The sequence below is a fragment of the Vipera berus genome (genome assembly GCF_964194415.1).
Source record: "Vipera berus genome assembly, chromosome: 1".
Lineage (NCBI taxonomy): Eukaryota > Metazoa > Chordata > Lepidosauria > Squamata > Viperidae > Vipera > Vipera berus.
Genome location: NC_138202.1, coordinates 360,067,497 through 360,080,729, shown reverse-complemented (window position 1 = coordinate 360,080,729; position 13,233 = coordinate 360,067,497). Strand labels below are relative to the sequence as shown.

At 49.1% G+C, this 13,233-nt stretch overlaps 1 protein-coding gene across 2 annotated transcripts in view; it reads left to right on the top strand.

Moving 5' to 3' along the window:
- The window catches only part of GOSR1 (golgi SNAP receptor complex member 1), a 47,880-nt gene that overhangs the window by 16,128 nt on the left and 18,519 nt on the right, over positions 1 to 13,233 (top strand). For both annotated transcript variants that reach the window (XM_081338409.1, XM_081338410.1), the window contains exon 6: positions 6,532 to 6,606. In XM_081338409.1, the coding sequence (XP_081194535.1) occupies positions 6,532 to 6,606 (75 nt within the window). The remainder of the gene's footprint in view (positions 1 to 6,531; positions 6,607 to 13,233) is intronic.

Genomic DNA, 13,233 nt, shown 5'->3' with positions numbered 1-13,233 from the left:
GTCGTCCAGGTAAATCACAACAAACTGGTCCAACAGATCCCGAAAGATGTCATTCATAAAATGCTGAAACACAGCGGGGGCGTTGGTCAGGCCAAACGGCATCACCGTGTACTCGAAATGTCCATAGCGAGTACCAAACGCCGTCTTCCACTCATCACCCGGCCGAACCCTGACGAGGTTGTAAGCTCCACGCAGGTCCAGTTTCGTGAAGATCTTAGCCTCCCGGAGTCGGTCCAAGAGCTCGGGGATGAGGGGCAGCGGGTAGCGGTTACGCACCGTGATAGCGTTGAGTTTCCGGTAGTCACAGCAAAGCCGTAACTCGCCCGACTTCTTTTTGACGAAGAGCACGGGCGCAGACACTGGCGAGGACGAGGGCCGGATGAAACCACGAGCCAAGTTCTTTGTCAGGAAGTCCCGCAATGCAGCCAACTCGGGCTCCGACATGGAGTACAAACGCCCCACTGGGAGAGGCGCATCAGGGACTAGGTCAATGGAGCAGTCGTAGGGCCTGTGCGGGGGTAATTGGTCCGCCTCTGACTCGCTGAACACGTCAGCAAAGTCGGACAGTTCGGGAGGCAAGGAAACCCCTGGGGAACCCTCCACCTGGCCGGCACAGATATGGCGGGTGTGGTCCACGCACTGCAAACTTGGGAAGGTGACCAAGTTCTGAGACCAATAGATCTGTGGATCATGCGCCCGGAGCCACGCCAGTCCCAAGACCACGGGGAAGTGCAGATCCGAAGTGACGTAGAACTGAATGGCCTCCACATGGGTACTGATGGCCATACACACGGGTTGCGTGGCGGCCGTGATAGGCCCGGACAGGAGCACTCGACCATCGATGGTCTCCACAAGCATGGGCGGATCCACCGGACACTGGGGAACAGCCCATTTGGCCACAAAGGCCGAATCCATAAAGTTAGTGGTAGCCCCAGAGTCAATTAAGGCATGGACCGGAATCCCCTCTGGCTTGCCAGGAAGGATCAGTCGTGCCTCCAGAATCAAATGCCGTGGAGGTTCACAGGCACCGTCGGAACGGCGTCGCTCGGCGTGATCGTTGTGGGTCGCCCGATCTTTCACACCGTCTAGATCGGGCTCGGGCCGTTTCCCGATAGCAAAGCAGGGGACTTTCTCGGGGCAGGCTTGGTCACTGACGCCCGCTGACGCTTCTTCGGGCAAGAAGCAGCCAAATGTCCAGGGTCCCCACAGTAAAAACACAACCCCTCCGATCGTCGTCTGTCCATTTCCGTCACCGATAGACGGGACCTGGCGGCACCCAGCTCCATTGGCTCCTCCCTCTGGACTGGGGGCTCACGCACAACAGGGGCGGCAGGGGTCTGTGGGGTGGCACGGCGACTCTTACGCTGCTGCAGCCGGGCATCGATCCGCAGACAAAGATGGATCAGCCCATTCAGGTCTGAGGGAATGTCCACGCGGGCCAGCTCATCCAACATCTCCTCTGACAAGCCATCCTGAAAGGCATCCACGAGCGCAGCCTCATTCCAGGCGGAATCCTGGCTAAGCAGCCGGAAATCGCTGATATAGGCCTGTAGAGGGCGCTGACCCTGCCTCAAAGCTTTCAGGCGTCGGGTGGCGGTCTGCGCCTTAATCGGGTCCTCGTACATGAGGCGCATATGGTCACAAAACCCCCCAAAGTTATCCAACAAAGGGCTAGGCTGTGCCAACAGAGGCGTGCCCCAACGAGCTGCATCTCCCGACAGAAGGCTCAACACGAATCCCACCTTATCTCGGTCAGTGGGGAAATCAGCTGCTCTCACGCTGATATAAAGCTGGCATTGTCCCAGGAAGGCAGGAAACAGTTCTGGTTTACCAGCAAATTTATCCGGCATAGCTATCTGACATTTCCTCCTGGGTGGGGGGGCAGCATGTACCTGAGCCTGCAGTTGTGCCACCTGAGTGGCCAGCAAGGTGAGTTGCTGGTTGAGCTGGGCATTCTCGGCAAGAAGCTGCTCCATCGTAGTATTAAGGGGTGGGTGGCTGAAAGCAAACTGTTCTGAACCAGCCCTCTTCTCGCACCCCTAATCAAAAGAAGAGACTGAAAAGCGTCCAAGGCTAAAAGGCTTCTGCCAAGATTTAATAGTAAACACACAAGAGCTTATCTTCAAGCAAAAGAGTTGCTTTCAGCAACCAGCCCCTCCCCAAACACTCCTTTTATAGAGAGCTCAGGGCGTGGTCTCCCTGTGCCTCCTCCCGAGGAGTCCCATAGCCTTCCTTTGTTTGTCCCTGCTCGACTGCCTCCTGCGTCGGGCGTCCTTGAACAGGGCCAGCTGTGGGTCATCATCCTCCGCACTCTCGGGCTCACACAGCTGAGCAGAGGTTCCCGGCTGAGGACTCTGCAAAGTCTCCAAATCATCATCAGCCGGTTCGTTTCCCTCCTCCCCCACATCTGAGTCCTCCGATACATCGGAGCCGGCTGTCGGACCCACAGGCTGACCCTGAGTCACAACACTAGGTAGCATCATCAGTGCGAGGAGGAGGACGACGACTGGATGTTTCCTTGCAGCCGTTTCCTAACCCAACTAGGTAGCATCATCAGTGCGAGGAGGAGGACGACGACTGGATGTTTCCTTGCAGCCGTTTCCTAACCCAACTAGGTAGCATCATCAGTGTGAGGAGGAGGACGACGACTGGATGTTTTCTTGCAGACGTTTTCTAACCCAACTAGGTAGCATCATCAGTGCGAGGAGGAGGACGACGACTGGATGTTTCCTTGCAGCCGTTTCCTAACCCAACTAGGTAGCATCATCAGTGTGAGGAGGAGGACGACGACTGGATGTTTTCTTGCAGACGTTTTCTAACCCAACTAGGTAGCATCATCAGTGCGAGGAGGAGGACGACGACTGGATGTTTCCTTGCAGCCGTTTCCTAACCCAACTAGGTAGCATCATCAGTGCGAGGAGGAGGAGGACGACTGGATGTTTTCTTGCAGACGTTTTCTAACCCAAGTAGGTAGCATCATCAGTGCAAGGAGGAGGAGGACGACTGGATGTTTTCTTGCAGACGTTTCCTAACCCAACTAGGTAGCATCATCAGTGCGAGGAGGAGGACGACGACTGGATGTTTTCTTGCAGACGTTTCCTAACCCAACTAGGTAGCATCATCAGTGCGAGGAGGAGGAGGACGACGACTGGATGTTTTCTTGCAGACGTTTCCTAACCCAACTAGGTAGCATCATCAGTGCGAGGAGGAAGAGGATGACGACTGGATGTTTTCTTGCAGACGTTTCATAACCCAACTAGGTAGCATCATCAGTGCGAGGAGGAGGAGGACGACGACGATGTTTCCTTGCAGACGTTTCCTAACCCAACTAGGTAGCATCATCAGTGCGAGGAGGAGGAGGACGACGACTGGATGTTTTCTTGCAGACGTTTCCTAACCCAACTAGGTAGCATCATCAGTGCGAGGAGGAGGAGGACGACGACTGGATGTTTTCTTGCAGACGTTTCCTAACCCAACTAGGTAGCATCATCAGTGCGAGGAGGAGGACGACGACTGGATGTTTTCTTGCAGACGTTTCCTAACCCAACTAGGTAGCATCATCAGTGCGAGGAGGAGGAGGACGACGACTGGATGTTTTCTTACAGACGTTTCCTAACCCAACTAGGTAGCATCATCAGTGCGAGGAGGAAGAGGATGACGACTGGATGTTTTCTTGCAGACGTTTCATAACCCAACTAGGTAGCATCATCAGTGCGAGGAGGAGGAGGACGACGACTGGATGTTTCCTTGCAGACGTTTCCTAACCCAACTAGGTAGCATCATCAGTGCGAGGAGGAGTATGACGACGACTGGATGTTTTCTTGCAGACGTTTCATAACCCAACTAGGTAGCATCATCACTGCTGGTCCTGATGGTGTTACTTAGCTGAGTAATGAAACGTCTGCAAGAAAACAAGCAAGCTCAGAGAGCACCGAGGACCCATTATTGCAATTATTATTATTATTATTATTATTATTATTATTATTATTATTATTATTATTATTATTATTATTGTTGTTGTTGTTGTTGTTTTGTTGTTGTTGTTGTTATTGTTATTGTTGTTATTGTTATTGTTGTTATTGTTATTGTTATTGTTACTATTATTACTATTATTACAGGTAGTCCTCGATTTATAACAGTTCATTTAGTGACCACTTGAAGTTACAATGGGCACAGAAAAAAGTGCCAATATTACGTGACACCCGTCTTTCATGCTCTTGTCAGTGAATGCTTTACTGAATGTGAGGCGTGTTCTGTTGCCATAGTTATTAAGGGAATCCCTGTGTTATAATAACAACAACAACCACAACGACAATAATAATTTAATAAATCCAAATTTAAAAATAAATCGAATTTTAAATCACGTGACCGTGGGGAATGCTACAACAGTTGTTAAGTGTAGAAAAAGCTCATAATTCACTTTTTTCGGCGCTGTTGTAACTTCAGATGGTCAATAAACAAGCAGTTGTAAATCAAGGGATAACAACAACAATAATAATAATAATTTGGAAGGGACCTTGGAGGTCATCTAGTCCAACCCCCTGCTCAGGCAGGAAACCCTATACCATTTCAGACAAATGGCTGTCCAGTCTCTTCTTAAAAACTTCCAGTGTTGGAGCATTCACCACTTCTGGAGGCAGGTTGTTAACAATAATAATAAAGTTGGAAGGGACCTTGGAGGTCATCTAGTCCAACCCCCTGCTCAGGCAGGAAACCCTATACCATTTCAGACAAATGGCTGTCCAGTCTCTTCTTAAAAACTTCCAGTGTTGGAGCATTCACCACTTCTGGAGGCAGGTTGTTAATAATAATAATAGAGTTGGAAGGGACCTTGGAGGTCATCTAGTCCAACCCTTGCTCAGGCAGGAAACCTATACCATTTCAGACAAATGGCTGTCCAGTCTCTTCTTAAAGACTTCCAGTGTTGGAGCATTCACCACTTCTGGAGTCCAGGAGTTCCACTGGTTAATTGTTCTCACTGTCAGGAAGTTTCTCCTTAGTTCTAGGTTGCTTCTCTCCTTGTTGCTTCTTGTCCTGCCTTAATAAATGCGAATTTAAAAATAAATCCGAATTTACATCACGTGACCCTGGGGAGGCTGCAGTGGTCGTAAGTGTGAAAAACAGTCCTAAGCCACTTTTACTTCGTTGTCATCGTGACTTCGAAGAGTCACTAAGGAGAAACTTCCTGACAGGAGAACGAACCAGTGGAACAGCCTGCCACCAGAAATCCTGGGCACACCCATCACTGGAGATTTTTAAAAAGAGGCTGGACAGTCACTTGTCTTAAGACGGTATAGGTTCTCCTGCTCAAGCAGTGGGCTGGACTAGAAGACCTCCAGGGTCCCTCCCAGCTCTATTCCATTCTACTAAACGAATGGTTGTGAGTCAAGGGCTACCTGTAGGCCTTTTGAGTTTGGGACTTCTGTTTGCAGGGCCTCTGCAGACTCTCCCAAGGCTGTTCACAGAGTAATTGACTTGCTCTTAAGACTTTGCATTGTGTTACTGTTTGCACAGCTCTGATCCCGGAACTTCAAATAACATGATATATTCCTTGGAGACTTTGAACTTTACACTCTCCCAATAACAACAGGGTGTTGTGGTCTTGTAATCAGCAACTCTGTGTGTGTGTGTATTTGTGTCTGTGTTTGAGAGAGGAAGAGAGGTGTTTTATTTGCACACAACCTGAAGGATTGCAAACTTGGCCTTGTGTCCAGTGCAGATAGTCCTCGACTTAGTGACCGTTCAAAATTACAGAGCCCCCAAAGCTACTCATGACCCAATGTTGAAGTTGCCGTGGCCACAAACACACGCAAGGGGCCTCTGCTGAAATGGGCTGGAAAAGTCGTATTCCAAAGAAAGGAGTGAGGCTGGGAGTTTTCCAAATTTGGGAAGGGGGGGGGTGTCCTCATAAGTCAGGAGTGGGCAGTTGTGGCCCCTTTATGACCTGGCTCTTTGAGCTTTCTGGCCTGGACTGAGGGTATTAATTGGGGTTTTAACTGGTTTTTAACTAGGTTTTTTATATTCAAGGTTTAATATAATCATTTTAATTGTTTTAACTTTTGTAATTGTAGTATTGTTTCGTTTAAAAAATCTTGTGAACCACCCTGAGTCCTACGGGAGAAGGGCGGTATATAAGTCTAATAAACTAAACTAAACTAAACTAAACTGTGGACTTCAACTCCCAGAATTCCTCAGCCAGCCCTGTGGCTGAGCCTGTGGACTTCAACTCCCAGAATTCCTCAGCCAGCCGTGCGCCCGAGCCTGTGGACTTCAATTCCCAGAATTCCTCAGCCAGCTGTGCGGCCGAGCCTGTGGACTTCAATTCCCAGAATTCCTCAGCCAGCCGTGCGGCCGAGCCTGTGGACTTCAACTCCCAGAATTCCTGAGCCAGCCATACTGGCTGAGGAATTCTGGGAGTTGAAGTCCACAGGTCATAAAGGAGCCAAGGTTGCCCACCCCTGCCGTCAGTTACCGGTACTTAAAGTCTGAATTCTTTTTCACCCATTTTCCATTGTTGTCAACACCTTGCAGGTCCTACAAAAGTGGGTGTGGTGTCAACAACAGACGGACGGAACTCTTCTTGAAGGAGAACGACCATCTCCGAAAGTAAGTCGCCGTCGTCCCACGCTTGGCCTTTTTCCTCTTGCGAGCTGTCGGTGTCCTTGCTTGCTAATTTCCTCGCTTCCTAATTTGTATTTGTTAATTTATCTCTATCCCCCGCCTTTATTATTTTTTACCAATCACTCGACATGCTGACTTTTTTATCTCGTCCCAAATGTGCTTTTCCCAAAGGCAACTCGACCTCCTTCGTTCTTCCTTGAAGACATTTCGCTTTTCATCCAAGAAGCTTCTTCCGTTCCGACGGAAGGATTTCCATTTCTTGCAGTCATCTGGTCATTAGTACTCTCTCTGAGACTGGCTTGAGGCCACTTGAAGGTTTAGTTCAGGAGTAGGCAAACTTGGCTCTTTTTATGACTGGTGGACTTCAACTCCCAGAATTCCTCAGCCAGCATGGGGGAACTATGGCCCCTTCATGACTGGCGGACTTCAACTCCCAGAATTCCTCAGCCAGCATGGGGGAACTATGGCCCCTTCATGACTTGTGGACTTCAACTCCCAGAATTCCTCAGCCAGCAATGGGGGAACTATGGCCCCTTCATGACTCGTGGACTTCCACTCCCAGAATTCCTGAGCCAGCATGGGGGAACTATGGCCCCTTCATGACTGGCGGACTTCAACTCCCAGAATTCCTCAGCCAGCATGGGGGAACTATGGCCCCTTCATGACTTGTGGACTTCAACTCCCAGAATTCCTCAGCCAGCATGGGGGAACTATGGCCCCTTCGTGACTCGTGGACTTCCACTCCCAGAATTCCTGAGCCAGCAATGGGGGAACTATGGCCCCTTCATGACTCGTGGACTTCCACTCCCAGAATTCCTGAGCCAGCATGGGGGAACTATGGCCCCTTTATGACTGGTGGACTTCAACTCCCAGAATTCCTGAGCCAGCATGGGGGAACTATGGCCCCTTCATGACTTGTGGACTTCAACTGGCAGAATTCCTGAGCCAGCATGAGGGAACTATGGTATGGCCCCTTCATGACTGGTGGACTTCAACTCCCAGAATTCCTGAGCCAGCATGGCTCAGCTTGGAAACCTCTCCCTTTCTCCTCAGCGTGGCTGGCTCAGGAATTCTGGGAGTTGAAGTCCACCAGTCATAAAAGAGCCAAGGTTGCCTACCCCTGGCCTAGGCCGCTTTATGTCTCATGGACTTCAACTCCCAGAATTCCTGAGCCAGCATGGGGGAACTATGGCCCCTTCATGACTGGTGGACTTCAACTGGCAGAATTCCTGAGCCAGCATGAGGGAACTATGGTATGGCCCCTTCATGACTGGTGGACTTCAACTCCCAGAATTCCTGAGCCAGCATGGCTCAGCTTGGAAACCTCTCCCTTTCTCCTCAGCGTGGCTGGCTCAGGAATTCTGGGAGTTGAAGTCCACCAGTCATAAAAGAGCCAAGGTTGCCTACCCCTGGCCTAGGCCGCTTTATGTCTCATGGACTTCAACTCCCAGAATTCCTGAGCCAGCATGGGGGAACTATGGCCCCTTCATGACTGGTGGACTTCAACTCCCAGAATTCCTCAGCCAGCATGGCAACTTCTCCCTTTCCCCTCATCATGGCTGGCTCAGGAATTCTGGGAGTTGAAGTCCACAAGTCATAAAAGAGCCAAGGTGGCCTACCCCTGGTTTAGCTTTTCCCCTCAGCGTTACCTGAAAAGTGCAAATAGGTGTGGAGCCTTCTTGGAACTGCTGAAAGGAGTTAACAACGCAGTCCTTTCAGCAGTCCCAAGAAGGCTCCACACCCATTTGCACCATTCAGGGAGTCCTCAACTTACGGCCGCAATTGAGCCCAAAGTTTCGGTCGTTAAGCGAGACGTTTGTTAAGTGAATTTTGCCCCCGCGTGACGCCCTTTCTTGTTACAGCCATGAAGTGAATCACTGCAGTTGTTAAGTCAGTTACACGGCCGTTAAGTGAATCGGGCTTCCCCGTTGTCTTTGCTTGTCAGAAGACCGCAAAAGGGGATCACGTGACCCTTGGGACACAGCCAACGGTCATAAGTATGAACCAGTTGCCAGCCGTGAATTTTGATCCCATGACCAGGAGGATGCTGGAAAAGTCGTAACTGAAAAACGACCATCAGTCCCTTTTTTCCAAGTGCTGTTGTAACTTTGAACAGTCACTGAACGAGCCGTTGTAAATCAAGGACTGCATGTCTTCAGGGGACCCCTCCAAGTGGCCTTGATGACTCTCAGAGGGAGCACTAACGACCAGGTGACTGCAAGGAATAAAAATCCACCCTCCGCCATTCAGTCAGAACTGAGGAAGCTTCTTGAATGAGAAGCGAAACATCTTCGGGGGGGGGGAAAGTCCATTTGCCTCTTGAAAAAGCCCCTTTGGGACAACCAGGATCTGGATGGCGTAGAGATACTGACTTTTAGTTGATCTACATATCGTAATCCTCAACCTAGGACAGTAATGGAGTTTGGCCCCATTCTGGTCGTAAGTCTTGACGGTCGTAAAATGAGTCACTGTGAGACCGGATCCGTTTTTTTACCACTTTTTGTTTTGCGGTGCACCATCCTAGATGGCTGTGGGTTCTCGGCTGGATGCAATTTGCTCATGCTAAAGTTTAAAACTTTTTATCCCCTTTTAAATTTAGCACGAGCCCGTTGGTTTGGCCACGTTTTGCGATCTTTCTTACCACCGTTGCTAAGTGAGTCACGGCAGTGGTTAGTAACGTGCTTGTTTAAATGAATCTGCCTTTCCCCCAGGACTTTGCTTTTAAGTTTTCCAACTTAAATTATCTGCTGGATTGCATTTTCCTCTACCGATTCCAGATGGACAGTGAATAATGTTTGCACGTTGCTTATATGTAAGGGTGCAGGTCTATACATATGTTGTACATCGGATGTTTTAAATGCGCGTTGTGTGTGTGTGTACACATTGAGAGCAAGCAACTAAATTTCATTTTTAATGTGTGCCGTTGTGCCCCCAGGGGAAAAAAATGACAATAAAGGTTATCTAGTCCAATCTAATCTAATTTTACATATAGTTACCCTGGTTGACACAGCCAGGGTTTGTATCGTGGTTTAATATTGGACCGCCATTTGTCTTGATGTGGGGCTGGACTAGAAGACCTCCAAGGTCCCTTCCAGCTCTTTGTTATTGTGTAATAAAGCAGCCACTTTCTAAGACAGCTGCCACATCTCGCCTCAAGGGGGCGCTAGTTCTTCAGGAATTGTCTCTCTGGGGAAGTTGTCATACGTTGGTTCCCCCCAAAGTCTTTGCGGTGTTGTGTAATGAAGTGTGAATAAAGTAAATCATACAGGATATTGCCCCCCCCCCCGCTTCTGATTGGGGGAAACGGTGCAATGGATGCTAAATCGCGGAAGTATCTCAGCGTCTCTTTGGGATTCTGCTAAGGCGCGGGATTACAGAACAAAACAAGAGTTGGAAGGTTCCTTAAGAGGTCTTCTAGTCCATCCCCATCAGAATACAGAATAACAGAGTTGGAAGGGGCCTTGGAGGTCTTCTAGTCCAACCCCCTGTCAGAATAACAGAGTAATACAGTTGAAAGGAGCCTTGGAGGTCTTCTAGTCCATCCCCGTCAGAATACAGAATAACAGAGCTGGAAGGGACCTTGGAGGTCATCTAGTCCAACCCCCTGCCCAAACAAAAGGCTGTCCAGTCTCTTCTTGAAAACCTCCAGTGACGGAGCATTCACAACTTCTGGAGGCAGCCAGTTCCACTGGTTAACTGAGTTTTTGCCTTATCGGAAGACAGCTGAGAAATTCGCAAGTGGCGATTCACATGATCCCGGGACGCCGCAACAGTTGCAAAGACATGCCTGTGGCCAAAGGCCCAAATTCTGATCACGTGACCCATGGGGATGGTGCGACGGTCATAAGTCACTTTTTTTCCCAGTGCCGTTATGACTTGGGATGGTGGGTAAATGAATTGTTGTAAGTAGCATGTCAGTATCTCTCTAGACTTGATGATGTTACCTAGTTGGGTCACGAAATCTCTGCAAGAAAACCACCAGGCTCAGAGAGCATCAAGGACCCCACAGGTCTTCCTCCTCCTCCTCCTCCTCCTCCTCCTCCTCCTCCTCCTCCTCCTCCTCGCAAACCCCCCTTCCTTCTAGCATTGATGATGTTACCTAGTTGGGTAATGAAATGTCTGCAAGAAAACCACCAGGCTCAGAGAGCATCAAGGACCCCACAGGTCTTCCTCTTCCTCCTCCTCTTCATCCCTTCTAACCCTGATGATGTTCCCTAGTTGGGTCATGAAATGTCTGCAAGAAAACAACCAAGCTCAGAGAGCATCAAGGACCCCACAATCCTCCTCCTCACACTGATGATGTTGTCTACTTGGGTCATGAAATGTCTTCAAAAAACCATCAAGCTCAGAGAGCATCAAGGACCCCACAGTTGTCTTCCTCCTCCTCCTCCTCCTCCTCCTCCTCTTCCTCCTCTTCTTCTTCCTTCTCTTCCTCCTCTCCTCCTCCTCCTCCTCAACTTCCACAACAACACCTGCCTGCCAAACGATGGTGTTCATTTTGAAGGTCCATTAATCTTAACATCTTTGCAACGAGGAACCGCAAAGCTTTTATTATAAAATGGAAAAGGGGGGGGGGAGAGAATAACCCTTTATTGATAATCCTGTAAAGTTGATGATTTAAAAAAAACACATCTGTTCATCTCCTTCCTTCTGATAGGCTTTGCACCAGCGGTTCATTGGCTGTGTCTGAGGCCAAACTTCATCTTGCCAAAAAAGGGATATTTCCCCCCCCCCCCTTCTCCTTCCTGCTGGCAAAAGGCATCCTTCTCATTCTCTTGTTTCTGGCTCTGGGACGGGATGGGATTACTTAGCGGCTTTTAGGCCAAAGCAACAAATAGATTTTTTTTTTCCCCAGTCAGCATTCTCTTGGTCTACCTCCTCCCGGCCCGTATCTTTATTTATTTATTTTCTTTGTTTTACTCTTTGTGGCTTTGGAAAAACAGCCTTTTTTTCTCAAAAAGACCCTAGCAGCATGAGAAAAATAAGGGGGAAAGTATCAGAAACTGTCTAGACCCTGTCCAGTTCAGCTTCTGCAGCAGTGTTTCTCAAGCTTGGGTATCTGAAGAGGTATGGACTTCAACTCCCAGAATTCCCCAGTGTGGCTCTTCCAACTTGGCCCTTTGATGACTTGTGGACTTCAACTCCCAGAATTCCTCAGCCAGGCATGCAGCCTGTCTTAAAGCATCCTGGCTGAGGAATTCTGGGAGTTGAAGTCCACCAGTTATAAAAGGGCCAAGTTGGAAGACCCCTGCTTGTGGACTTCAACTCCCAGAATTCCTCAGCCAGCGTGCCTGGCTGAGGAATTCTGGGAGTTGAACTCCGCAAGTCATCAAAGGGCCAGGTTGGAAGAGCCCTGTCTTAAAGCATCCTGGCTGAGGAATTCTGGGAGTTGAAGTCCACCAGTTATAAAAGGGCAAAGTTGGAAGACCCCTGCTTGTGGACTTCAACTCCCAGAATTCCTCAGCCAGTGTGCCTGGCTGAGGAATTCTGGGAGTTGAAGTCCACAAGCCATAAAAGGGCCAAGTTGGAAGACCCCTGATTTAGAGGGAGAGCAAGGATTTTGACAGCTGATGTGTGCCTTTTGTTCTGCCTCCAGGTATCAAGTATTTTTTTTCCCTCCAGATATGGAGTGCAGGTAAATGAAGCCGAAGATTTCCGTTGCTAAGCGAGACGGCTGTTAAGGGAGTTTCACCCCGTTGTACAGCTTTTTCTTGCCACGCTTTTTAAAAGTCAATCACTGCAGTTTTTTAAGTTGTTAATACGGTTGGCTTCCCTGTGGGCTTTGTCAGAAGGCCGCAAAAGGGAATCACACGATCCCGGGACGTTGCAAATATGAGCCAGTTGCCAAAGCGCCTGAATTTTGATCATGTGACCACGGAGATGGTGCAGCCGTCGTAAGTGTGAAAAACAGTCCTAAGTCATTTCAGTGCAGTTGCAACTGAGCGGTCACTAACCAAACGCAACGCTGTTATTTTCTCCAATGCCGAATCAGAACCAGAATAACAAGAGTTGGAAGGGACCTTAGAGGTCATCTAGTCCAACCCCCGTGCCCAAACAGGAGACCCTACTACGCCATTACACTGTTGCAAGTCAAGGACTGCCTGTCCTTGAACTAATTGAGCCGTTTTATGACTCTTAACGCTTTGATAGACAAGCAATATTTGATTTGCCCCCCCGAGGCTTTCCCCACGGCATCCTGGGATTTGTAGTTTTTTTGGGGGGAGTGGGGTGTTTGTCTCTAAATGAACTGTTGTAAGTCAAGGACTACCCATATTTGTTTACACACGTTAGGAACCTATCTTTTTTTTCCTCGATTTTTCCGATTCTCCCTCCCGTCTTCAGTCTGACTTTTCCTGTCCTTTGCGGTAACCTTTTTAATTGTTTCCCATCTCAGGTATTAAAGCTCCCACATTTTCTGGGTTGTTGGATTTTTTTCCCTCTTTCCTTTGTTTCCCCACCCGTAATGGCATTTTATCGCCTCTTCGCTCTGTCCAGATGGCATCCGCGGCCGTTTTCTGCCCAGCGAATGTCTCTGCCTCCTTAACCCCCCAAGACTGTGGGAAAACTCGGCTTGGTCCATTAGCAAATTACCGGAATTCGTTCTGACAGATG